General features: G+C 48.4%; 1 protein-coding gene across 1 annotated transcript in view; it reads right to left on the bottom strand.

Moving 5' to 3' along the window:
* Positions 1–14492: 14492 nt before the first annotated feature.
* The window catches only part of LOC136049860 (ciliary microtubule associated protein 1A-like), a 61584-nt gene continuing 48258 nt past the window's right edge, over positions 14493–27818 (bottom strand). The window contains 5 exon segments of the mRNA XM_065738368.1: positions 14493–14630; positions 14915–14958; positions 14961–15039; positions 15205–15326; positions 15685–15786. Coding sequence (XP_065594440.1) covers positions 14547–14630; positions 14915–14958; positions 14961–15039; positions 15205–15326; positions 15685–15786 — 431 coding nt within the window. The 3' untranslated portion in view covers positions 14493–14546.

Here is a 27818-nt window from a genome sequence, read left to right as displayed (position 1 = left end):
CTGCTCTGCTGTTCCTGGGCGTGGAGTTGCTGTTAGGAGTGCAGAAGATAATGACAAATCAAGACCATCCTCAGAGACAATCAGTTTCCACATCCCATACCATTACCCCATCTGCACTCAGAGCTCTCATTCCAAACTCTGTGCAATTAGGTTTGGAGAGGGAAGGCTGAAAGCATCTTAGGAGACTGTTCACAGAACGGCAGATTGAGAAAGGAGCAATGCAGGATTCTCAGAGATGTGTTGCTATTTCCCAGCTCCTTTCAGATTCCTGCCTCCAACCCTTTCCCCTTCCCTAAGAACAGCAAATGGAAAATCCCTGCCTTGTCTCTCCTCTTGCAAAGCACCCTTGGAAACATTCTGGGGTGCAGTGGAGCTGTGATGCCCCGCCCCAGACAGCAGCTGTGGCAGCAGAAGTCCCCTGCCCTGCCCACACGTCTCCCCACAGCACCCTGGGCAGCTCCCCGGGCAGGCTGAGTGCTGAGCCTGGCAGGCGGCAGAGTCCCTGCCCCGGCACAGCCCCTGGGGCACAGCAGGGACCCTGCTCTGCACGACAGCCCTGGGCACCCGGCTGCACCCCCAGCAGCACAGCCTGCAGCCGTCCTGGCACACGCAGCCCTCAGGGCTGTGTTCTGACGTTGCAGCAGGGAAGCCCTCAGATGGAGCAGGTCTTTTTCCATGAGAAAGAAACAACGAGCGATTGCAGCCTGAGCTGCCATGAGATATCCCCGATTTACTGATCCCTCCAGGAAAAGCAGCTGCATTGCCTGAAGCGAGAGACTTACTGTGTTAAAGGCTGTGAGTAATGCTGCTCCAGTGAGCTCACAGCCTGCTCACATCCCACACATCCTGTAAGTTCCCTCTCCTTTCTCTCTTCTCCCCGTCACCTGCAGATCATGCCCCCAGCATTAATACGTGGTGCACAGAAACTGCTCCCGGGCACAGCTGTTTCTCTGCAGCTCTGCCCGCTTGTATGAGCTCCTTGTGTCCCAGGGGACCAGCCCAACTCAGCGGGAGAGGATGTGATTTTCTTCTCCCCATCTCCCTGGAGATGTCCATGAGTCTCCATGGCCAACAGCTTCTGAAAGGCTGCTGGATGATCACAGAATCACACATAATGGAGACGTAGAATGGCTTAGGTTGGAAGGGGCATTAAAGTCACTCACTCCCAACCCCCCTGCCATGCGCAGCCTTGCCAACCCCCAGATCATGTTGTCCAACAACCCATCCAACATGGCCTTGAATGCCTCCATGGATGGGGCATCCACCACCTCCTTGGGCAGTCTGTTCCAGAGCCTCACCACCATCCATGTGTAAAAATTTCAGGAGAGTCACTTGCTCACTTACAGACAATTGCTGATGAACAAGGTGCCTGGGGTGCTCCTAGATGTGGGCAACACTGCCTGCAAGCTGTGGTAGACAACCTCAGAGATAGCCACCTCCTTTCTGAGCATTATCTGGGGGCCAAATGTGAATGGGAGTATTCTTGGCCATCCTAAATGACACCAGAGCTCTGATTTTAGGACACCTGAGAGTATCATTTTTCACCTGTCCCCTTGGAGCATGCCGAGTTATACCGCTGACCGAATGGATGAGCTCAGCGTAAGAGCCAGGTCATTGTCTCTGCTCCATCTGTGCCATATTCTGGAGTTCAAGGCATTACAAAGCTAGGACACACCTATGCTCCTTCAATGATGACACCTGAGTTTGTTCTGGGCTCTCTTTTGAATGGCAGTTCCCTCGGGTCTCCAGCACACCCACAGCCAGCTGGCAAAATGCAGCACAGCACCTTCAGGAAAGCCATGCCCTAGGAGTGTTGGTGCTGGCTGGACAGCTCCAAGCCCCACAATGGCTCTATTGCCCGCGTGCCACCTTCTGAGCACCACTACCATTGTGTAGACACAGGATCCAGCCAGGATACATCCAGTGATGCTTTGGGAATGGAAAGCTTTCTAAAGTGTCTTTACACTAAGGAGAACACCAAAACTATGAACTCCTTGAGCTAGAAATCTTTTTGCATTTGCAGACCTAGGATCTTCTTGGATCACAGAAACATGGCAGGATGGTTCCCACCTGTGAAGCTATGAAAAAGAGGGATAAGGACTCTTCACAGGGGGTGGTCAAGGAAGACAAGGATAGGCTACTGCTCTCTATGTGAGAGCACACTGAGCTCTGCCTGGAGAGGGCAGAGGATCCCACTGTGAACTGATGGAAATGGCTTAAAGAGGAGACCAGCAGTGCATGTTACTGGTTTCCTGATCAGGAAGAACAAGAGGAAGGGGACCTAAAAAGACAAACAGGAGCCTCACATTTTGAGGCCCTTGTCACAGTCAGGGGCTATACTCACTCCAGCATCTTCTGGAGAGACAGCACAGCAGGGCATAAGCCATCCAGAAGATCCCTGGAGAGCACAGCTGACAGCTTCATGACCAAGCTAAGAAGAACTAAAGAGAAGAGGTGCTCTGCTGGATCTCATACTCACCAGCAAGGAGGGTTTGTGAGGAATGTGAAGGTCAAAGGCGTCCTGGGCTGCAGTGGCCATGGCATGGTGGAGCTCAGGTGTCTGTAGAGAGGGCAAAAGAGAAGCTCACAACTTTGGGCTTCAGCAGAACACAGCTTGGCTTCCTCAAATGTCTGTGGGGTACGGGAAGGCAAGGTAAGGCTCTGAGGGGAATAGGATAAAAAAAGGTGTTATCGACCTAAGGACCAGAACTTCCAAGTAGAAAAAGTCCATTCCAAGGAAGAGAAAGCCAAGCAGCAATGTCAGAAGTCCTGCAGGAATGGGGAAGATCGCCCTGATCAAACCCAAACAGAGCAATGCAGAGATTTTTCCCAGTGTTCTTGCTGAGATTAGTTTAGCAAAGCTAGAGTTCCACTGCAATTGAACGTGTCCAGGCATATCAAAGGGAGGTAGAGCTTAAAGAAATGTGTAGGCAAGAAAAGGAAGGCTAGGGAGACTGTGGGCCCACCGTAGAACGGAGCAAGGAACCTGGTGAGACAGGACATGGAAAAATCACTGATACTCATTTCCTTCCTGATCTCACTGTTTATCAGTTGGATTGGGCCTCTTGGTAGCCTAAATGTCAGAGACAGTTGGGAAATGCTGATGCAAGAAGAGGTGAACTCCTAAGGAAACAGGATCCAGAGTTGGAAGAGACTGACAGAAATCACAGAATCCTTGAATGGCTTGGGTTGGAAGGGGGGAAAGCAATACCCAGAGTAGTGCCTTCCCATTTCAGATGCTCGAGACAAGAAAGATGTCAGCAAGCTGAACGGGGCTTGGGAAGGCTCAAACAAGAGGACTGGGTTTGAACACTTCACGTGTGAGGAGAGGCTGAGGGACCTGGGCCTGTCCAGCCTGGAGAAGGGAAGGCTGAATGGAATCTCACTGCAGCCTGCCAGAACCTGGAGGACGTGATGGAGAGCACAAAGCCAGGCCCTTCCCCATGGTGCGTGTTGAGAGATAAAAGAGAGGTTTGGCCTGTGCTTCAGAAAAGCACCTTTTTCACACCCAGCTGATACAAGAATTGGTGCATGTCATCCAATGAGGCTCTGCAGTCTCTGCCCATGGAGGCTTGCAAAATTCATCAGGTTCATGGTGTGTCCCTCTTTCTGACAGGTTGGGCTGCAGACATCCCCCAGGTTCTCTTCCAGCCTGGCTTATCTTGGGACCCTATGGATGACTGCTGATGGGAAGAGAGCAGATGTTTACAGGGCATGAAGCATCCTGTGCTGTGTGTGACCATCTAAAACAAGATCTGAGGAAATGAAAAGAGTACACAGTGTGACTCAGTCAGTGCAAACCCTGAGGGCTGCCACTGGCAGTTCTGGGCAGGATGTTTTGGGGGCACCAGGCTCTGTGCAAGGCACAAATGGATCTTCTTTCCTTTTTGAAAGATGCTAATGTCAGTAACACTGCAAAAAAAAGAATAAAAAAAAAAAAGACCACAAGTCAGGGCATGTTTTCAGCAGGTCGTCTGGACACATGCTCTTCCCACTGCTCTCCAGATTTCCCCCATCCCTTGCTCGGTCTTCACTCAGATACCTCCCAATTCCCTGGCTGCTTCGTGACCATCAGGGAGTTTGGAACTTGCTCCATCCATCTGTCCAAAGTCAAATGAACTCTTCTGACAACTCCTTAACTGTATTTATATCTATCCCTTCCTATCTCTGTCTAACTCATTTCTTATACAAATGTTCCCTGTGAAAGACAAGCTTTATGAGATGCAGCTTGGACATGGCATGCAGTTGAAGACTGTTTTACTGTTCATTCAATTGCATCGTGTTCCTTTCTGTTTGTTCACAAAAAAAAAAAAAAAATCTTTCTTTGTCCATGTGCAGCTGGTTCTCTAAGGAAAGCAAGATGGAGTCCGTGCAAAGGAGGTTTAACACTGAGAGGGTGACTTCAGAGGAAAAGGCATGCATTCCCTATGGGGCCAATGTGAGTAGAAATGGGGTGGGAAAGTTGAGGAGGATGTTTGTCTGCACAGTATCAGAACATTCGGGGACATCCTGGATCAACATCCATTGCTGAGTGCCGCTCCAAATTCTTTTTGAAGCCAGACTGTAATTAAATAAACAATTTGGCCTATTAGATGTTCATGAGCCTCTTCATCTTTAGACTGTCTCCAGACACTTCTCCAACTTGCTGTACAAGTTCTGAACACTTGAAGAAGATGACAGGAAGGCACAGGGCACACGAGGGCTCTTTAGACTGTAATGGGCCCCAGGGGAAATTAGCTGCTGAGTCCATCAACATCCAGTGCAGAGAGAAGTTAGCAGAAAGAGCTCAAGAAGTTAAAGTCAGAAGTAGCAGTGACTTCGGAGTAATAATAGGCCCCACGGAGGGCCATTATCAACACAGCCTCGCCAGGGACTTGTTGGAGCAGATCATTGGAAGTCATGGTTACAGGCTGACAAAGGGACTGTGATGGTGGCTGTGATGCTGAGAAAACCCTTTGTTGTCTCACGAAGCAGAAAGGCCGAGCCCTGATCCCCAGAGCATTGGAAGGGAGATCCTGTCCCTCATGTTGGCTCAGGGACCTTCCTGTGGCATAGGGATGGAGGTTTGTGTGATATCAAGTGAAAGACAAGCGGACATCAGCTCTCTGTGTGGGGTGCAAGATGTTGTGAGGCCCAGTTCCCACATGGGCAATGTGTCTCATCACAGGATTTGGATGTGAGAAGGGCCCAGTCTGAACAAGCAGTAGTCAACCACAATGAACCTTTGAACTTCATATCTCTCGGGCCCGAGGTGGAGGCACCACAGCCTCACTGGGAGAGTTTGGCTCTGGGGATGCCATGTTTGATGCTAACTCATGTGCAGAGCTCCTTTCCTGCAGATCAGCCCCCAGTCTGTATTGATGTGTCATCACTCCTTATCTCTCCTTCACAGCACTGTGACTCTGGCATCTCTGTGCTGTAACTCCAACATCAACACACTCCTGCCTGCTGTGACAGCCCAGTGACTCTGGCATCACTGTAATACAGACCACTGCAACAACTCAGTAATTCTGACATCACTGATGTCCATACCACCAAGACTGTTGTCACATGGCTCTTGTCACTGAGCTCCTGTGCACTGTGACAGCACAGTGACTCCAACATCACCGTGCTCATATCCACTATCACAGAATCCTAGAATATCCTGCAATAGAAAGGACCCACAAGGATCATTGAGTCCAAGTTCTGGCTCTGTGTGACCATCCAAAATAACAGACCATATGACTGAGGGTGTTGTCTTGCTTCTTGAACTCCAGCAATTTTGGTGCTGTAACCACTTCCCTAGGAGGCCTCTTCCAGTGCCCTCCTTTGAACACTCTCCAATAGTTCTATGTCCTTTATGCTTTGCATTGCCCAGAAGTGCAACCAATGCTCCAGGTGAGGCCACAGCACCGCAGAGCAGAGCAGGGCAACTGCTTCCCTTACCTGTCTAGTACTGCTGTCCTCATTGCTCCTCAAAGGAAGGTTGGCCTTCCTGGCTGAGTGGGCACACTGCTGACTCACGTTCAATTTGCTGTTGATCAAGACTCCCAAATCCCTGTCAGCAGAACCACTCTCCAGTGTCCCATACCCAGGTGCAGAATCAGGCACTTGTTCTTGTTTCACTTCAAGTGGTTGGTGATTGGCCAGCTCTCTAAGTCATCCACATCTCTCTGCAAGGCCTATGCACCTTCAGTGGAGTCAACAGCTCCACCCGATCCAAAATCATCAGCAAATTTCCTGAAAAACTCTTCTAGTTCTTCATGTAAGCCGGTGATGAAAACATCAAAGTGAAGTGGCTCTAAAACACAGCCCTGGGAATCCCTGTTAGTGACCACTTGCCAAGCTGATGGAACCCCATTTACAATAGCCCACTGGGTTATTTTACTGACCCTTCAGCCAAACGCTCACATATCACAGTGCATTTCTATCTCTCCATATGCCAGACCATTTTTCTAGAAGGATAATGTGGGAAACAAATGCTCTACTGAAATCCTAACATATAACATCAACTGGCTTCCCTTGATCAACTACATGGGTGACCATGTCACCAAAGGACATGAAGTTAAACAGGATCTTCCCCTCGTGAACCAGAGTTGGCTGTGACCATAAACAACTGTTTTTCAATAACTCCCTACATCACTTTAACCATAATTTTACCTGGCACTGAAGTGACACTGACAGGTCCTTAATTGTTGTGGTCTTCTTTCTTGCTCTTCTTTAAAACTGGAACAACCTTTTTTGCCACCTTCCTGTCAACTGGGAACAGACATATCCTTAGGCTTCTTCTGATGCCTTTAAAATGAGAGCCCAGAGCAAACTCAAGTGTCATCACAGAAAGAATGGAGATGTGTCATAGCTTTGTAATGCCTTCAACTCCCCAGTATGCCACAGATGGAGCAGAGAGGAAGATCCGGCTCTTCTTTTGTGAGCTCATCCATTTGGTCAGTGGAATAACACTACATGCTCCATGGGGATGGGTGCAAAAGGCACAGGGTTCTGGTGGCATTTAGGATGGCCAAGCATACCTCCTTCTGGCTCCAACTGATGCTCAGGAAGGAGGTGTCAATATCAGCTGAATCAGCACTGCCTCAGCTGAATCACTGGGCTGTATAAGGGAAGCCAACCCCTCCCTGTCCTGATCTGTCCCCTTTGTCATACATGCCACGAGCAGAGGTTTCCAGATTGGACATCTGCTATTCTCATGTGCAAACGTGTCCAACCATGCTCCTGGAATCTAGTGGACATGTGGTGATTAACTGATCTGACTTTGAAGTATGTATTGCAGTGATGATCCCGCTGCCTTTCAGGAGCTGTCAGCCCTGGAATCCCCAGGACATCTCAGGGGAGATGACTGGGAAGAAGAAATCACATCCTCTGCTGAGTGGGGCACCTGGGACACATGGAGCTTCTATGAGTGGGCAGTGCTGCAGAGAGACAGCTGTGCCCAGGAGCAGCACTCGTGCAGCACACAGCAGGGCTAGGGACTTGAACTGCCCGTGAAGGGGAGAGAAGAGAAGGAAGAGAGCTTTCAGGCTGTGTGGCACATAAGCAGGCTGAGAGCTCACCGCAGGAACAATTCTCACAGCCCTTGGCAAGGTAAGTCTCTCACTGCAGGCAATGAAGCCACTTTTCCTGGAGGGTTCACTAAATCTGGGACATACTATTGCATGTCAGGCTGCAGACTGTAAGTTTCTTCAACAGGGAATAACCTCTGCTCCAGCTGAGGGCTTCCCTGCTGCAGCATCAGAGCACAGCCCTGAGAGCTGCTTGTCTGAGTGAGCTGCACTGCCAGCTATCTGCCCCAGGCCAGGTCCTGCAGCTTTTGGAGCAGCGAGTGCTCCTACTGACCTTAAGCTGAAGGCTGCAGGACACAGCTCGCTTTATAAATGCTCACTGATAAATAGCAAGGCTATTCCCGTTCTGAGTGACTAAAGAACTTCTCTACCCCTTTGGAATCTCTGATGTATTATCAAAAAGCTGGAGGCCCTGCACTTAGGACACAGCTGTGAAAGTTAAAGGTGCTTACATCAGATGTGGTGGTTTTTTTTTTTTATTTAAACAGAAGTTTCATGGCTACTTTGAATCATAAATAAGATCTGCTTCTAGTAGCTGACCTGTCTTCAGCTTCTTTTAGTCTTGTAGCCTTGTCTGGGGCTGTTTCAGTAACAGCACTTTATGGTCCTATGTTATTGTACAAAGCTGTTGTTTTAAGCTTCTGTCTAGAAGAGTTGTTACATGTTCCAGACAGAAGTCTGGCAGTCAGAAAAAAGAGTTAAAAAAAAAAAAAAAAAAAAAAAAAGCACTGTGAGCCAATTTACCAGGAATTACCAGGTGTTCAGGTAATGAGAGCTGTAGGTCAAACCTCTCTCTCCCTCTCTCTCTCTCTCTCTCTCTCTCTCTCTCTCTCTCTCTCTCTCTCTCTCTCTCTCTCTCTCTCTCTCTCTCTCTCTCTCCATAAAGCCTCAACTCCCCTCTCCTGCCCCCAGCACCCCTCCTAACTTCCACTTTGGCCTTATCTAATCAGGACTATCCTTCTGATACGAGGGGACAGCTCCCACCAATTGTAAACGCCTCTGGATTTTCCTGTGCAAAGCCACTGTCTCCCTGTAGATACCAAGTGCCATCCCTGGACGACTCCTGTTCCTCACAGTGCTCCCAGCACCCGAGCCTGCCATCTCCAGCTCCCCGTGCTGTACCATGTGCTGAGCACCCCCTTGGGAACAAAATTTATCAGCACCTTCCAAACCAGCTCCTAGAAGTGCACATCCATATACCAAGATGGGTGCTACAAATGGCCTTCCCTCAGGAGAAGAATGTCTCTAATGAAAGCAAGGCACACAGCAGAAAACTTCCCCCAGCATCCCAGCCTTGCCCAGCCACACTTGTCCCAGGACGGCTGCAGGCTGTGCAGCCGGGTGCCCAGGGCTGTCGTGCAGAGCAGGGTCAATGCTGTGCCCCAAGGGGCTGCGTGCCGGGGTAGGGACTCTGCTGCCTGCCAGGCTCAGCACTCAGCCTGCCCAGGAAGCTGCCCAGGGGCAAAGAGCTCACAGCTACTCTGCACCAAAGGGGAATTTCCACAAGGAAGACCAATACTGGGATTTTCTGCTGTGTTTCCTATTTTCTGCTTGTAGGGAAGTGTAAAGATGTAAAGTGAGAATCAGAACATCACATATCATGTTTGAGCACACAGCTGAGAGTCCTAAAATGCTTTCAGTCTCTCTTGTTCTTATGAGCATGTATTTTCCTTGCTGAACCAATTGAGATTCTCTTATGTTCCCTTTCTCACTTGCAAACATGAGCATGCACCTACACAGTGCCTGCTAACAGGATGGGTTCTGATCAACAAATAGGAATGCATTGCATCTGAGCTGGTGTCTGTAGGTTCAGACAGAAAAAAGATGAGGAAACACTTTCCAGGTGAAAAGTCTGCAGGCATGAGAGATATGATCAGGGAATGAGAGAAAAATAATAGCTTAATCTTTTGAGAGGAAGAATTTCCCAGAAGAAGACATACAACTGCCTTTAACGTGGACACCTTCTTCTGAGCAGGCCTCCACCCAGAAATGCCTTTGCCCTCACAGCATTTAGATCCTCTGCAGCCAGAGCTCCTTCAGAGCATAGGAACATCTACTCAAGCATGTGTCCAGCACCCTCTGCAGTGCCTGCAGATGTGGGCAGTGCAGTCTGTGAGGCTGGAAAAGAGTTGGCTTTCCCTTAATGAGAGTTATGATGTATCTCCCTGATGCCCTTCGGAGCTGTGATCTGACCTTCAGGATGCAAATCTTTCCCATAGCCTGAAGAACAAAGTCGAGGGAAGAAGCAGAGTGATGCTATATGCATGGAAATGCTGTGGGGTTGGTGAAATGGATGTTAGGTGTCTATTTTTAGAAGCGCAGTGATGAGGTCTTGCTCACGTCCCTTGAGAAAGGGTGGGCGTTGTGTGATGAGCAGTCGGTTCCTCTTCTCTCAGCAGGGTCTGGCTTCTTTGGAAGGCAACTTGTGAATGCACTTGCCTTCCATCTCCAATCTGTGCTATTTCACAGCAACTGGAAACAAGCCCATGAGCTCCCCTTATCCTGCACTAAGCAGCAGTGAATCTCTTTGCCTCTCAGGTCTCAATCACACTGAGTGTGATTTCACACTGAGCCGTTCACACTGGGTACAGCAGAAGTGCTCAGGATTTCTGACTTCACTGAACACCCTTTGGGCATCATGAGTAGGATGAAACCATGGGAGAAAAAGCATCCCTAAGACTTTGGTTTTCAACCCACACATTTCTTGTGTCAGTTGTACAGATGCCTACAATTACTTTTGCATTAGAAGTGATTTCAACTGACAAATTCTAAAAGAAAATCTGTGACCACAGTACCAACACATTCCTCACAGGGACGTGGTTGTTTCCTTGAGAGAAGAAAGGCAGAGGCCTTCATGGCAAACTCAATGTCATGAACTGTAGCTTACATCACTGACCTCAATGAACATTTCCCCCTTGGAAAGACCTGTCTCTAACTTTCATACTCCTTGGACAGGTCCTCATGCCCACAGGTCCTGATACCCAGAAGTGCCAAATGCCCAACAGCAGCTCCATCAGCGAGTTCCTCCTGCTTGCATTGGCAGACAACGCAGCAGCTGCAGCTCCTGCACTTCTGGCTCTTCCTGGGCATCTACCTGGCTGCCCTCCTGGGCAACGGCCTCATCAGCACAGCAGTCATGGTCTATGACTGCTTTGTTGCCATCTGCAAGCCCCTGCACTACAGGACCCTCCAGGGCAGCAGAGCTTGTGCCACCATGGCAGCAGCTGCCTGGGGCACTGGTGTTCTCTATGCTCTGCTGTACACTGCCAATACATTTCCTATAGCACTGTAGCAGGGCAATGCTTTGGACCACTTCTTCTGTGAAATCGCCCAGATCCTCAAGCTCTCATGCTCACAATCATACTGCTTCCGGGAAACCGAAATTATTTATTTTACCAAGATGGGTGCTACAAATGGCCTTCCCTCAGGACAGGAATGTCTCTATTGAAAGCAAGGCACACAGCAGAAAACTTCCCCCAGCATCCCAGCCTTGCCCAGCCACACCAGTGCATGCTCCAGGGCTGCAAACTGCCAGAGAACAGCCTAACACAGTGCTGGACCGTGAGGTTAAGTCCCAGCTTTTCCCAGACAGAAGTACAGATGAGCACCTTTTGGTTTTGGTGAACTACTAGGATTCAGCAGTCATCCCCACATCCACCTCACGCAAAGCCATATAGCCAACTATGCAGTTCTGCTCTTGCACTGTGGTTAAGCTGATGGTCCTTAGAAAGTTCTTCCATGTCCATTAATGGATTCACAGTAAGTCAGTCCAGATGTCCTTCCAAAAATCATAACCGATATGAAAAAAAAGTGCATTGTGCATCACAGTGAGAGGGGTTACAGCAGGAGTACCGGGAAGGTTAAGTTGGCAGCGCAGTTCTCAGCATCCTAGCAGAGAAATGGGAGAGAGAGCCAGGGGATGGCAAGGCAAGTAAAGAGCAATCAATTGCAAGGCCAATTCTGCTCAGATTATATTATTTATTGCCTAACCTCATCTCCAGCCAAGATGAGGAGCAGCTATGATCATAAGTAATACCGCTAAACTTGCCCCAAGCTGTCTACATCTTAAATCACCACTTCCTAAGTTTTCAGCTGAGTTCTCCCTCGTGCAATGCAAGAGTCAGGACTCAATAGCCTACTCCAGCTCTGGATTTCCAGCTCCACTCAGGAGCAGTGAGTGACCCGCAGGAGACCTCTGAGGAACGAGGACCTAGCTCCTATAAAGTCATTTCTGATCTTCAAAAGAGACTTATCAGGTGAAATCTTTATGCAGAAGAGACAGAACACCCACAACTTTGTGCCTGCGTCTTCCCAGAGATCCTCACTTTGCACTCATCATTTCAAGGGGGTCGGTAAGGACTGTGCAGTAAATAGCTACACAAAACCAAAGCCAAGCCAAAAGCACACGGTTCCTCTTCAACCCCAGAAAGGACTCTGCCATCCCGCACTGCGTGGCCAGGGCACTGACTGAAGCCATGTGTTGCGTTGTAGGAAACACAGATGAGAAATTGTTTCAGTTTCCTTTGTTACAGTGGCTTAGGCTTGCGACTCTTCCCAAAACCTGGTGCTACAGAAACCCAATACTGAAGGCATGGTCTGGTGTAAGGAACCGTACAGCAGAATACCTTTGTGTGCAGTCTGGCCTCGCTCGGTCTGTGGGGTTGCGGGGGGTGGAGGGAGGACAGGGTTGTGTTGGCTTTTCTTTCCGTGAGCCACATGATAGAAATGTCCCAGAAAGTCGTGGGATACCTTTGGAGTTCACTTCATTCTAATTTACATAGTGTCTTTTTTTTTTTTTTTTTTTTTTTTTTGTGTGTGTATGTGTGTGTGTACTGGTGTGAAATGTATATGCCAAGAAGCTCATGTATTTTTATGTAAATATTTTTTGTGGTTTCCCCACTGCCCTCCTCTGTAAATATTTAGAATTCTCATATTCTCACTTTTTATGATGCAGATGTGGTTTTGTTTCTGTTTTTTATTTGTACTGTAATGCAGCAATCCAGACTGAGGTGTCTTGTGGTACTAAGCAAAAGCAACAGTCCCACTGAGCTCACACTCAGATGTACAACGTGACAGCATTAATCAAGCCAGGTTAAAAACTATTCCTGGGTACATGTGTGCTTGTGCCTCTGCCTCAGTAATTAACAGTAAAAAGAAAAACCTGGAAAGCCAGTTCAGGGCCACAGCAGGGATCTCTAAAGCCAAAGGACAAGGTGACTTTGTGCTCATGTGCCAGTACCCCTACTGCTGCTCGTCTGTCCATCACAGAGCGGCCCTGACCGCTGCGTAGCGAACAACAAAGCGGCCTGGGCATCTTCGGGCCTCCCTCCTTCTCACCCAGCACGACAGGGCAGCAGAAATAGCTCAGCACAGACGGTGTGGGCAGACAGATGGCAGCGGCCATGGGGATTCTGACACAGCAGGCATATGGCTCATTGGCAATTAATAGCAAAAGTAATCAGGAGGACTTTTAGCAGGTCCTCTCTGGGGGGGGACACCTGTAATGACCGAGGGTTATTGCGTTTGGTTTGGCCTCACACGTTTCACAGAGCCCACGTCAGGGACACGAGAAAAAAAGGAGAGAGAAGGGAAGGAACAAACTGGGGGAGCAGGAATGAATGTGGAGTGGGTTATCCCTGCGTGCTCCCACCAGGTGGCACTGTCCAACCACTTCTCACTGCCAGCTTTTGGGCCCACTCACGAAAATTAGGCTTTGTTCTTCTAGTCAACTCTGTTCAGGTGCCCGACTCCTGATACCTAGGGAAAGATTTGGGGGTGTGTTTTGGGGGTGAGATTTGGGTTTTTAGCCTCTGGCTTAATGTCCTGGTGCAGGGGGCTCCTGGAAGTGATAACCAGAGCAACACAACGGGTCCACAAAAGGCACACATGCAAAAACCAAAGTCTCCCCTCCTGCAAATCAGCGGTCACCCTGAAGGACAGACAGTCTCATCAGGAGCAATATATTCCAGGAGAGCCTCTTCCTGCTGCACTTCAAGTTGTCAATTTAGACACAACATTTATAAAAACAAAGTGCCAGACAGGGCCAAGTTCTCAGCCAGGCAGCCAGCAGAGCCACCTCCACAGCCCAGGGCTTGCTCCCAAGGCTGGGAGACACCTGCCGTGCCCCTCGCCCCTCCATCACGTGCTCACCTTTCACAGGCTTCACTTATCAAGATCTTTTAGCTGTCTTTCTGAGAAAGATCTTAGTGGTCACCTCATGTAAAGGATTTGTTATGCATCTCTGGTTCCTCTTCTTTCCTTTCACTTCCACTTCTCCCTCTTCATCCAGCCCCAGCGGATGGGAATGGGAGCACAGTCTGTCTCAGCTTCTATAGAAGATGATGGTGTGAGTGGGTGGGCGCACAATGAAGTGTGTGCTGGCCAAACACAAACAGGAGACCACATGTTGGGCATTCAAGATTCACTAAACAGAAGAGGGGAGGTTTGTTGATAACACCGTGCAATACAACAGCCTTCCAGCTCACACTTGCTGAGGTACATGTAGGGAACAGAAGGTGCCTCAGTTACTACAGTGCAGTCTCCGTTTTCTGCAGCACAGCAAGAGAAAGGCTACTCTAAACATCCTCCCTCCCCTCCCCATGTTTCTGACAGCACTGCCCAAGGCCGGCTGCCCTTTGCTGTTTGCTCTCTTATGATTTACTTCAGCACATGGCCAACATCAGTAACACAGATTACTGATAAAGCAAGCATCAGTGCTTTCCAACTCACTGATGTTTGAAAGGCTTCATGAAGCCGTGGCGTGTTCCTGTATGCAGCAGATAGGAAAAAGGAATAACAAGAAAGCATACACATAGGTAATTAATTTTTTAATTTTTTTTAATGATGTTCTACTGTCACTAATGTCCAAGAGGCAAAAGCCAAACTCAATACACAGAAACGGAATCAGACTGAAAGCAGCAGTTGATTTCTGTGTCTTTGCGTCCCCTTCCCTTCCAGGCAAGCAAACAAGGCCTTTCAGAAATTGCTGCTTTATTCAGCAATGAGAGGGGTTGTGTAGATGGAATGCTGGATTCCAAAAGTGCACGCAGGAGCCTGGGGCTTGATCAGCATCACCTGGAAGGAGGAAAAAGGAAAGGCAGATCAGCAAGGGCCCTTCTCTTCTCTGCTGCCCTGGCAGCCCGCTGTCCCAGTGCATCCCACTGAAGGGAAAGGGAGCGGGAAGCTGCTGTCCCTTCCTCTGCTCGGAAGTGGGACGGTGGCAGGGAGCAGGCCTGCTGTCCTGGCACTGGGTCCTTGCAGGCAGCAGTTCTTGGGCTGGAGGAAGCCTCAGGGGAAGGGGGAGAGGCGTGAAGGCTGTGCTTGTGAAACAGAGGGGGAGAGCTGAGCAGCTGCCTTACCCCCTGGCCCATGCTGTAGTCTACCGGCCCGGGCTTCGCAGCATTGGCCGTTCCATGGTGTACGCGGGAGCCCTGGTTCTGTAGGCATCCACAGCAACTCTGGGGAGCACCGGAGGACCCGGAGTCTGCAAGAGAGTCATGGCCGCACGGGGCTGGTATCACACCCAAGGCTCTTTCTCCCTGCAAGCCTGCGTCAGGCAAAGGCGCAGCAGGCTTGGAAGCCCCTGTGGCACAGGGAGAGCGGCCCAGGTTCCAACGCTAACATGGAAAAGAGGAGCAGCAGAGCTCACCTTGGCAAGGTCTTCATCAAAGTGACCGCGCTGGCTCCTTCCTGTCAAGGAGTAGCAAGGGCTGGCCGATGTGTAGGCTGTGTTGGGCCCTATCAGCCTGGGCAACATGTAGGTGTCAGGACCTGCAAGAGGAGCAGCAGCAGAGAGTGAGTGCGTGAGGGGCTGGGCTGGAGGAGACGGAAGCAGCAGAGAGGGGCAGCCTGCCCAGCCCGCTGCTGGGAGCAGGACGGAGGTCTGGCCCCTCTGCCAGTCCCTCCCTCGACTCTGGCACCGGGCGAGTGCCAGCAGCTCCAATCCCGAGCAGCCGGCGCTGAGGCGGGCCGAGCGGAGCTGGTCCTCCAAGAAAGCTTGCGGCCCCAGCACCGCCTCCTGCCACGCAGGCTGTGCAGTAGGTGGACACTGCTGGTGCTGAGCAGCAGCCCAGCTGTCCCTGGAGGATGCTCAGCCCAAAGGGTCTGCCTTTGTCTATGGTCAGCGTACCTGGAGTGCGGTCTGTCCAGATGGGCTCCCGCCAGAAGGCCACGGACGGCACTGGAGGGCACTTGAAGACGTGCCTGCTGGCTGCCTCGATGCAATAGTCACCTGGAGCAGAGGAGAAGAGCAAGAAAGTGAATTCCTGGTCCCCTTCCACAGCTGCAGAGACAATTTCCCGAGGAGAGGCTCTTCTGAAGAGCTGCAGAAATGCTGCGGGACCCAGGCAGCACCTGGGAACGCTTTTCTGTGCCCCGCCACTGTGTCCTGCCTTGCTGCCCCTCCTGTCAGCCCCCTGCTCCTTAGTTCTTTCAGGACTTGGGGTCCTCGTTCCCTTCGCCCATGGTCAGAAGCTTTCTCGTCAGTTGATATCAAACACAAGAAAGGGCCACATTTTGGAGAGGGAATTCAGTGAGTTTGGGCATTTTTTTCTTAGCAAAGTGACCATGAGAACCACTGGAACACCTTGCTTAAGAGTTGTTACTGCTCTGGGTAGGCAGCTTTGGAGTCTGAAGGAGTGAAAGGGGAGGGCAAAAGTGCAGGAGTGTTAAAAACATCACGCTGTGCTCTAATGCAGCAACAGTGCACAGATATGGCCTAAAACCAAATCCATTTTTTAGCTCATGCACCATACCTGCATTCACCTGTCAGTAACTGAGATCAAGGAAGCGCTTGGCAACTGCATTTCTGACACACAAAGCCTATGGCACTAACACTGTGTGCCTCCTGAGCTCCAGAGCACTGCTGAGGCACCCAGAGTGGTTGGTCAGCTCTGAAAATGCTATCCAGAATGCTGAGAAGCACAACTTCTTCCCGTGCAGCACCATTCTGTTGGTGCTTCCTTGGGTCATGCTGGAGCTGCCCTTCCCTCCCAGCTTGGTGCTCCCTCTCAACTCCAAGCAGCTGCTGGACAACCCAGGGGCTTGTCCTGGGACTGAATTTCACCACACTTCCTGCTGCAACAAGTGGGAGAGACGTGTCACCTGTCACACTCCCTCCTTCTGAGAGCACTGTCCTACGGAGGCTGTTCCACTGACTGACCTCTGGTGTCCCGATAGACCTCACATACACAAGACAGGGGATTGCTTTCTACAAGAACAAAAATCATTCTCCTGGAATAAGATCATGGGATATTACAGGGGGCGATTCTGTAACAGAGGACATTCTTTCTGCTCAGATGTTGTTCAGTGGAAGCAAGAGACAAAGGCACATCAGTCAGGGAGCAGAAGCGCTTTCAAAGTAAACTATCTGTAATACATACAACAATTGCCTCTACTTTGCTAGCAGCATGCTGTGCTCACTGAAAACAATTCCCAGCGTGACCTACATTTTCAGCCAGGTGCTAGAACGTCTCAGACAGTGCCCAGAAGATCTGTGAAGCTCAGTGTGTTCAGTGCTCCCTGACCTTGCTCGGCCCTGCAGCACCTCACAACTGTCAGGCCTCCCAGACAGCTTGGAGTGCAAAACAAAACAATAAAGAAAACTCTTTTCTCCAGGGACAAATGCAAAAGGCACAGCCAGTGCTCTGCAGGCTTGTGGGTGGCAGAGGGCCTGCGAGCAGCGTGATCACAGAACTCCATTCTAATCATAGGTACGTTAACTTCACTGCTATTGAATGCCAACTGCTCCAGATTTCAACGGAAGCAGTGAGACCACAGTCAGCTCTGCATCCCTGCGTGCTGCATTGGCTTTTCATTCACAGTACAATGTATGGTGAACTATAAGCAGGAAGACCTACACCGATCTACTTGCATTCAGCAAAGCACACATCAAAGCTTCAGCTTGAGACCCGGGTTGGAGCGGTTCAGGCTGCACACGGTCAGTGCCCCTCCAATGATGCAGACAGCAGTATCCTGAGGCCTGTAAGAAAGACACAAATACAAAGCTGGAATAATCCTGCAGCAGCCATGGGCGTGGAGGCAGCAATCCTGCTGTTATCTCCCCACATCACATTTCATTTCTGTGATGCATTGGGATGAAGACCAACAAAACACACAGCCCAGGAAATCGCCTTTAAAACACCATCTCTCCTAAACATTTACACACTGTGCTCACAGTCCTGACAGCCTCCTCAGCACACCCACACACCGTATCCCTGCGGAGCTCCACCGTGACACATCACCAGTGTTTAATGCACGATGGAGATGCTGCTGCAGCTGTTCAATCCAGATCGATCTGGAGTCAAACGAGGACAGCAGTGGGGCTTCAGAGCTCTCGGGCTTGGTTGGAAGGGCACAGGCCAGCCACAGTTTTGCTGGATGATTACAGAACAGGGGATTTATGCTTCAGCTTAACTCTGAGGTTACACTCCCTACGTAGCCCCGAAATACAGGATTTCACAGAGGGAAAAGGAGAAAGGGAAAAGGGAAGTGTCTGCATCTAGCAAATGCAAAACCAGGCACATCCCCTGCACATTCTGCTTTCAAGGGAAAGCTGGGCCTTCCTTGCACTGCTCTCCCCAATTCCTTATGTTTTCCACTCTCAGGGATAGCACAATGTGCTTGCTACCCAGAAATCAGCTTTTGCCACCACCTAGAAGCTGAAAGAGTGATTTCTGCAGAATCTATAGTGGACATCCCACCAGCTCCATACCATCCCCTGCTCTGGAGAACAAGAAAGTCTCAACACAATTAACTTTATGTTGCAGTCTCAAAACTACTCTCTGCTTTCCAAGCAGGTACTTTTATTAGAACCAAGCTGTTTGCTGCAGTGGTGAAAAGCAGCACGCATTCATCTGCTGTCTGCACAAACTTGGGATCAGTGATAAATCAAATGGAGCATGAGACAGGGACGACCCTGCCATGCACCTCCACACTGTCTTTGGTTACTCCTTGCTAAGAAGACACCCTGGAAAGCCCTTGGCACCTGTTAATGTCCAGAGGAGCAGCAGCATTCACCTCAGGAGAGCCATCAATGATAAGAGAACTCCACAGGGAGCAAAACCGCTTCTGCCATCAGAATGAGATGCTGGCTCAGAACAAGTGCATCAGCCATCAGGTGCACACTATCGCTTCCTTGCCCCTGGAAAGGATGCAGAAAGGTAAGAAAAATCAAAACGACTGTTGTTACCAATAATCATCCAGGGCATGGGTGTTTTCTGGAAGCTTACCTTAGGTCAGCATAACATGCCCTGAACAGACAAAAAAACATATTTAGGGTACTTTAGGACGTGCAGGCAGACCACTGTTGTGGGGCAGAGAGGGAGAACCGTGGCTTCAGTGCCTGCAACCTGTGAGCAACTTACTGCAGAGCTTCCTTGGAAAGAACAAGAGTTAGAGTGGAATCCTCTGCAGAGAATTCAGCATGACAGCAACATGCTCTATCAGATGCTTTACGCCTGCAGTCCCTGGACACAGTGGCAAGTGTTCCCTTGTGCATGGCTTAGCCCCTGCATCCAGGAGCATGGGACAGGATTTCAGTCTGTGCTGCATTAGCTTCCCGTGCAGAGACTGCGATTCAGTGCACTCGGCTTCCTGCAGAACAACTCTGCACCTCATGTGCAGGAACAGGCTGTGAAAGCTGCACTGCAGCCTTATGATAAACAGGTTCTATATAGCAATTGTACACCCAGGGCGTGCAGCTTCAAATATCTTGCTCAGGCAGACAAAAGGTTTTGCCCCATAGTGACAGCACGAGTACTGAGCAGCCCCACAGGACAGAGCAGTGCAGTACCTTGTCTTTTTGCCTGCATTCAGACTCACACCACAGCTCTCTCACAAGGGAGAATACCTTTCAGGTGGTGGAAGCTACAGCTCCCAAAGTCCTGTGGGTACATACCATATCTTTACTAATTGGACCACAGGAACAACAGGGAAACAAAGAAGGCAGCTGATCTTATCAGCAGACTGAAGTCCACAGCATCAACCTCCAATACCATCATTTATGCATTTTAGGTTGGAACTGTAAGAGACCTAAAGATTTCAATGGAGAGGTTGTGTGGTCAGCTCCCACGTGCTCCTCTGGCATATCATAAAGTTTGGAAAAGACCACTAAGAGCAAGTTCAGTGCTAACCCATCTCCCCTGTGCCCACTATTAGAAACATAGAATCATAAAGGCTGGAAAAGACCACTGAGATCATTAAGTCCAACCACCAATGCATCCTAACCATCAACACATCAGCTCTACATGAACCAGTCCTTGAATCTGCCATCACCTTTCGCTGCCACTAGCACACCACCCCTGCTCATTCTCATCACAGACAACAGTCCCAAGTCCCAGCATCACGGATTCCCCCTAGGACTTGGGGTTACAGGAATTGGTCTAACAAGATGTTGGAGCTCCACAAACGAGGTGGCTGTGCAGTACCAGCGGTCACAGTTCACAGACACAAGGCTTGACTGAGGAAGGGAAACTCTGTTTCTTCTTATGCAAAGCCCAGATACACAGGAGGGATGAGAGGATAGTTTTTCAGGGTCAAGAAGAGACAAGTATCTTACAAAGGCATTTACAAGTGTGTTAAAATAGGTTTGAAAACAATTAAGTCTGCTTCAAACCGCATCAGGTTAAAGAGGAACTAAGTACACACAGGAAAAGAAGCAGCAAATAATGAGATCATTCCTGCCTGTGTTACTCCTCTACCACCTTAAATTAAAGGTTAAATGACAGCAGGAGCAGACTTATACTGCCAGGAACAGCCACAATTCATGCAGCACTGCTAAGAGAGGCTGAACTAAGAAGCCTTAGAGATCAAAGTTTAGGGTGGGTTTTATACATAAACATATATATATTTACACAAATCAACAGCAAGGAAAAAATATACATATATATGTATATATACACACATACATATGTGCCACAGGAAGAACAAAAGGTTTTGGTGTTCTCATGGAGTGCGTAGGGAATTATTATTTCTAGCAAGGACAAACAACAAACAATTTTGGAACAGGAAGAAACCACAAGACAGTTATAGGCTGCTCTAGGATTAGTGGGAAAACAATCTACAGGAACACTGCCTCCAGCTGTAGTGCTCCTCAGCTCCAGTTTGTGGATATGGCTATGTATTTCCTTGGGTTAACTGCCAATTTAACAGATGAATGCTTGAGCATTTCACAGAGGAGGATAAAGCAACTGCTTTGAACAAACAAGGACATGGTCAGAGTTATGGATTGAAAAAAAAACCATAAAACACCGGTTTTTTTTCTAAACCCAAGAGATGATTTAGCAATAGTACTACTTTCCCTCATCTTTAGGGCAGCACTGTGTGAGCTCAGATGAAAAAGCACACAGCTAAATGGTGCCACATCACATGCTGCATGCTGAGGTTTCCAAAAAAGGAGATTTTATACGTGTTGCCAATGGAGATATCTCACCCATTCCTTCAGATGTGTGTCACACTCATAATGGCGAGCTGCTTCCAAATTCTTCCTCTCCTCAAGCAGTCAAGAGCAACTCTTCCTTCAACACAATCATGGGAGAAAGATCACACTCAGGCTGTGAGTCACAGCATACCCTACACTGGATGGTATCGGTGAGCTCTCGTGTGTAAGCACCTTCAGGCCCACTTGGTCTGCTGGGACAAATGCCCTGTTAAAAGAAATTCCCAGGCAATTCCAAAGCACAAACAAGACAGAAGCTCCACCCAAAGGGCAGGCTTTGCTCCTAGCTTTACTCCTAGCCAGTGCTCTGAATGTGTCACCAACCTTCAGAGGCACTTCACAGTGCAGCTGGGCTCCCACTGACCACAGCAATGGGAAGGAGCTTTTCTGGTTGGTACTTTCCAGCAGAAAGGTGGAAGGGACTGCAGGCTTGTGGCATGCTGGAAAAGGACGGTAGTTAAGACAGCAGGAAAGAGAAGAGAAGCAAAAGAAAGCAGAATTGCTTACTACTCTCTCCGAGGAACCCTGCTCAGTCTTTTGCAAAGATTCCCTCTCCTTCACTGCTGCCAGCTTCCACAGATTTGGACCATGAGCTTTTCCTCCCTCACAACAGCGTGATGTGTAATACAAAAAGAAACAGTTAAAAAAGAATCCATTTAAATTCTCTGCTGTTCAAGCAACTGCCTCCCTTTGATCAAAAAATACAAAGCCTTTTGCCCCAACCTGCTGCTGAACTGCTGTCAATCACAGTAAAACCATCCTCTGGAAACAAAGACATGACAGCCCTGTTTGATTTGGGCTGTGGTTTAGTGAAAGTACTTTGAAACTATTTCATGTAAATTACTCACTCAACTCATTTGGCACTATGGCAACATCATACAGCAGTCCTTTATCTTCCAAAACTGATAGTTAAAATCTGCCTTTAGATGAGAACCCATTTTCATGATCTTTAATATTCGTACTCAAGAAACAGTGAAGTGTTGCACCTCCATTTTATAAAGCAAATATAGACCAGGCACAGAAGTATTTTGGCATCAATCTCTTGTCAAAGCTACAGAACCTTTGATTCCAAGAGTTCTCATGTACAAGCTGAACAAGATTTTCCCATAAGGGAACAGCACCAATAACCACGTGCTCTTAAACATGTAAAGAAGAATCCAAGTGACACACAACTCAGCAGAATGTAAATGGGTACTAAGAATGAGAAAACAAAGGTCAGAAGACCATTTGCTTACAGTTAGCTCAGAAGGAGCCAGGGTCAGGGCTGCACGGATGCTGTCTCTGCTCTTCTGCCCACTCTGTTTCAGGTCCCATCCCTCCAGCTCTTTTTGTTGGGCTGCAATGTATCTTGTTTCAAGGAGATGGAGAATGGCATTCTTGCTGCCATATCTGTTGCTAAGGAGGGGCCTTGATATCTCACACTCATTAAAACCACCCACCCATCCTGTCCAAAATCCACCATCTTATTTTTAAAGGAAAATCTGGAGCGAGGAAGGTAGGTTTTGGTCTACCAAGAACGTAGGTAAACAGATTGACTCTTGTATGACTAGATTTATTTTATTTATTTTATTTTTTTATTTTATTTTATTTTACTTTATTCCATTTACGAAGTGACTTATATCCCCTGCTGTCAGCTTGGCATAGAATTTGGATGCTTCCCTGTTACAAAATACATTTTTGCTTTCATCAGGTAGATGTAAACGCCCCAAGGCCAGGCTAAGGGGGAAGACCAGTGTGTGTGTGTTCACCTCAAAGAGCCAGACACAAACAGTGGCTCCTGCCCCACCCACCTAGCTGACACTGCTGACTCTTGGCCCCCAGGCCCACTCCCCCCTGCTCCAAATGAACCTAGAGGTTTAACTTAACTCAAACTTCCCTGCAGCAGCCACCTCATTTGCTGAGAACTGCTACCTGGACTTTCTTTTCTGCCTCACTACAAAGGTGGCAGTTGCTGATAAGAAGCCAGTCATATGCAGCGTGCCAAGGGCGTGATGATGGTTGTCATGCTGCAAGTAAAACCCTGGGGCATTCAGCAAACATGTGAGAAGATTCAGAGAATAGCCGTGATGGTCTCACCACAGATCACCCACATGAACCAAGGCAAGATCTTCCCCTCAAAGGACACTGCTACTAGGAGGAAAAAAAAATGCCCCAACAGCATTCTGCAGAACTTGATGGAACTTACAGAAAGGAAACTGAGGTACCAAACAAATCAGTGATTTGTAAAGAAAGCTCTTAGAGAACTTGTAGCCCTCTCTCTATCAACTCAGTGCCCTCACCCTTGAGGCCCATATTTATCTTTAATGACTTCACTGAGAGCAGATCAGCTTAGCTCTAACAAAATCAGACTGAACCAGACAGACAGAGTTCTTTCCAATTACAGCTCTCGACCATATTCAGCAAGATCCCGTTCTAATCAGAAATAGTAACTGGCTCAGAAGGGAGAGTTAGCAGTTGGACTGTCTTTGGTTCTCTGCAAATACACACCAGATGGCGTGGACTGAAGTTAGAGGCCATGTTGAAATCCATCACCCGAACATCCTGGCAGCTTGGTGCAATGGCTTTATCCCTACCTAAGCTCTCTACATAAAACGGGAATGTCATGTTCTGGTCAACACTGAACATGGAGAAAAGAAGACTGTATTTCAGTTTTAATACCCTGGTACCTACCTGAAAACTCAAGAAATACGTACTTGATTAAAACATGTATTTGGCATGCCTGATTTTTTTCACCTATGGGCAAACAAGAAAGCAAGTGGGAGCAATGGGAGGAGCAGATGTGACTCAATTCCTGGCGCTGCCCAGCAAGACCCCACATAGCTGTCTCAGAGGGTGCTGGGACCCAAGCAGGGGTACTGGCTATCCTTCAGCTTTCCTTTGATGAGCTGATCCAGTGTTTCATGAAGGAGAGGCTGGTGCTGTGTGTACGTATTCTCAACACCCTACAGTGCAAAAGAAGCTCCTGCTATGAATTAATACAGCAAGGCAGCAAGAGAGCTGATCAGCAAACCCACACTCAAAGAGCCCCAGCATCTGATGGATATAACAAGTATTAACCACTGAGTCGAGACTTAGAGGGCTGTTCAGCAACCAACTTCCATTGTCTAAAATGAGAATCACACCTCAAACGTTCAGTGCACTTACTACTGAACGTCTGTGTCATGGTTATATGGTTTTCTGCATCAGTACTCCACATTCATAGCATCACGCCATGGTTGGAGTTGAAGAGTTAATGCAGCAGTTCTGTCTTCTGAAGAGAAGAATGAACTACAGCCTCCATGGGCCAGGAAAAGACACGGCACGCCCAGAAGACTTCATTTTGTTATTTTCTGTCTTCCAGAGGGAGGGAAAACATGAAAGAGCAGAGAGGTCATACGATCTCTGTCTCTTTCCAGCTCCCTGATGGCCAACGCAGCATCAGAGACTCAGTATCAAAAACTCTCTTTCATTTATTGGATTTATTAGCTTCAATCCCACTTAATTTGTATTTCACTACTGTAACTAAGTTATTTTCCTCAGATTATTGCCACTGTTTTTTTTGGTTCCTCTTCTATCTAGGCCCATCCCCCTGCCACCACCCTTCTGGCCGTGGAGCATGTAGGCCCCCTGTCAAGAAGACAGCCCTAGGTCTAGACCATGAAACCCCCTGAAAGCCAAAACACACGGCATAAGATGGCAGATCCATACCTTCAGTCCTTTGAGGAACTGTTTGGTGATGGCTACAGCATCCTTGGGACCAAACAAGGACCCGTTTCCCTCCATATTCCACAACAGGCACTAGCTGTACATGGAGAGGCAAAACCAGAGTCCTATTAATCTGGGAAACAAGATGCCAAGCAGTTGTTCAGTCAGGTTCAGTAGAGGCACTGGAACAATGACCAAGAAGTCAGAGAGACTGATGCAGTCCTAAGAGAAAAACGAAGGGAGAGAAGAATTCTCTGAAGTCAAGAAGCAAGTGTGTGCCATGGCTCTGCCTGCATAAGGACAGGCTTTCATTTCCACAGTCCTATGCAGTGATAGCAGATCTTTTACACACTGACATCATTCTGCTTCTCCACCTCCTCACTACATTCGTCAAGGTCTCCCACCCTCTCCCTCCCAGCCAAGCCCCCCTTACTGTTCTGGTTAAGTTCCTTGCTACAGCTATTGCCTACTCAGCGGGAGGTGGAGGAGGGAGAAAGGAAGCGTGCACCAGGCTGTCTGCATGCCATACACAAGTCTAGATGCCAGGCAAGCACAGCATCTCTGCTTTGTTGAATTCTTCCTAATATCACTGATTTAGGAAATGGAAATTAAGTAATTATTTATGCCTTTAACACCTACAGGCCCCAGTCAAGCTTCGTGCTCCTTTTGAGAGGTATGGTGCAATTCAACAGAAAACATTACTGTGCAAAGTCCAGGCAAGCAACAGGCACTGCCACCAACTAAGAACAGTTTGACTGCTGTGTGCCCTCCTGCCATTCGTCCAGCAGCAGGAGAAATACTGCATTACCTTTTGATATCTCTCTGAAACACCCGTCCTTGAGATCTGCCATCAGCCCTGGTAGGCTGTTGCTGCTGTGCCACTCGTAGTGCAGGGCATGGAGCATCACCAGTCGGGCAGCATCGAGCTCTGTCACCTTGGGGTTATGCAGGAGGCACCACACATCCTGCAGCAAGATACAAAGTGGGATTAATGGAGGGGCCTTCAAAGCACATTAAATCAGACTAATATCAGTCCCACTGCCTAGTAACAAAACTGCATGCACCGTATCATAAGCAACAGACCTGAGCTTTCTATGTGCTCTGCAGATAAGATTTATTGGGGTAAAATGGACTGCAAGTTGATTTCATGGGGCTGGGCATTCTCTGTAATCCTCTTTAACACACCATAGTGTGCTGCACAGTGAGCCCAGCTCAGTGCATTCCTCCCAAAAGGGGCATCCTATGATGCTCCTAGAAACCTTTAATGTCTGCCCTTTTACTTTTCCAACCCAAGTACAGCAAAAGCTAACCCACAGGTTCCATCATAATATGAATCATCAACAAAAGAGTGCTAGCAGAGCTACACTGTTAGTCTTCTCGTGGAAAACTAAAGTCTGTGTGGGGACAAAGCATCCAAAAAACAATCCACATCAGAGCACTACAGAGTCCACAATTCTCCCTGCACTGAACATTAAAGCAAAAGATCAGCCTGTACTGGCTCACCTGTAGGAGAGCAGCAGAGCTTCCAGACATACAGGGGTTGAAAGGGCAGTTCCAAGACAGGGACAAAACCAGCTAGGAGGAATTTTTCCATGCTGCAAGAGAACATGATCTTCAAACACCCCAAGAATCCCAGCACACCTTGGCAACACTCTCCCAGCCTCCCAGAGAAATAATGTGAAACAATGCTGCAACAGTTGTTACTGACTGAGCTGATTCAGCTGTGTTTGTTGTTCTCTTCCCTCTGATGCAGACCAGTTTTAGAAATATGGGCTAACATCCTGGCTGTGAGCAGTTCACGAGGGTAATGAAGAAAACTCTTGTTGAGGTCAGGAATTCACCTGTCAGGGTAAAGACAGAGTCCCACAGAAATGCCTGCTTGCCAGATTTTGGATCTTGTGCTAGCAGCACAGAAGCAATGCCTATAGAAGTGGGAAGCTTGTAAAACAGAAAAGCTATTGTCCATCTGAGGAGATGGGATTCAAAACCTCCCATTCATCTCTCAAGCCTCACATCCAGTGTCAGGATTAATAAGAGACTGGGAAAAGAATAACCAAAATGTACTCTGCTCAAGGGCCCTTGGCCACCAGAGACATGAGCAACTGCTGAAGTTTCATCAGTGGGAGCACAATTCTGCCTTTATATTGTGCACTGGTTATTCTTCATCACGTCTGTGACTTTGCCCCTTCGCTGCCATAAGGAGACTGCAGCAGAAAACAGCCTGGGGCACTGCAACTAGAGAGATCTCTCTCTCTCATGTAGAAAAATACCGCTTCCATTTTTGCATTTTGCTTTTGTCTTCTAGCTGCTACGTGGTTTTCAGTCACTCTCAGTTAACAGAAACACAGTAGAGCCATTCAGGCATGTAAACAAAAACAGGCAGCCTGTGTGCCTTAAAAACCACAGAAACACCGCTCTGTGCAGACTGAGACCTGAGTTAGCATCGAGGTGATTCTAGCTAACAACCTTACCACCACAGCATGAAGTGGGGGCTGACCTCCCTGCACCTCCACCCAGTTTCCAGCACTGCCACATATTCCTCTAAGCATAACGCAGTAACATCCAACTGCTCCACCTCCAGAAGTTTGTGTCATCCCTTTCTCCAGGGAATCTGAGATAACCTCTAACTAAAAAAGACCAACGTCTTCCAAAATGGACCCCAGTGCCAAGCACCCAACTTTCAACACTCATGCTCTGTGCTAAGTCTTCAGCAGATTATCTGCTCACAAAATCAGAAACAAAGATCTCAGCACAGACATGATTTGCTGACAGATTAGAAGTCAAACATTTGACTCTGAACCTGCAGCACAAGCCTAAACCAGAAACCACAACATAGCAAGAGAACATCAGAGGTTGTGTTTAGCAAATGCATTATATAGTTACAATCCCACTACAGTACCTGGTCACCAAAATTCTACCAAATGTAAGCTATTAAATCACATCTAACTGCTCACAGATCTGTACAGCTGTGGTGACTTCAACAGGTCTATACCGATTCACATCAGCTCAGCATTTGGTGACAGATGACAGTGCTCAGAGAGCTGATGTTATCACTTAGCCACCCACTTGGTGGGTGAACTTGATTCAACTGTGGGGCTTCTGGAATCCAGCAGGCTCTAAACAGCAGCTCAGGGAGCAGTCGG

The sequence above is a fragment of the Cyrtonyx montezumae genome, unplaced genomic scaffold (genome assembly GCF_038088225.1).
Source record: "Cyrtonyx montezumae isolate F1298 unplaced genomic scaffold, pur_monq_1.0 scaffold_22, whole genome shotgun sequence".
In the NCBI taxonomy this organism is placed as follows: Eukaryota; Metazoa; Chordata; class Aves; order Galliformes; family Odontophoridae; genus Cyrtonyx; species Cyrtonyx montezumae.
The sequence above is the reverse complement of the archived record's forward strand: the minus strand, read 5'-3'. Positions and strand labels throughout refer to the sequence as shown.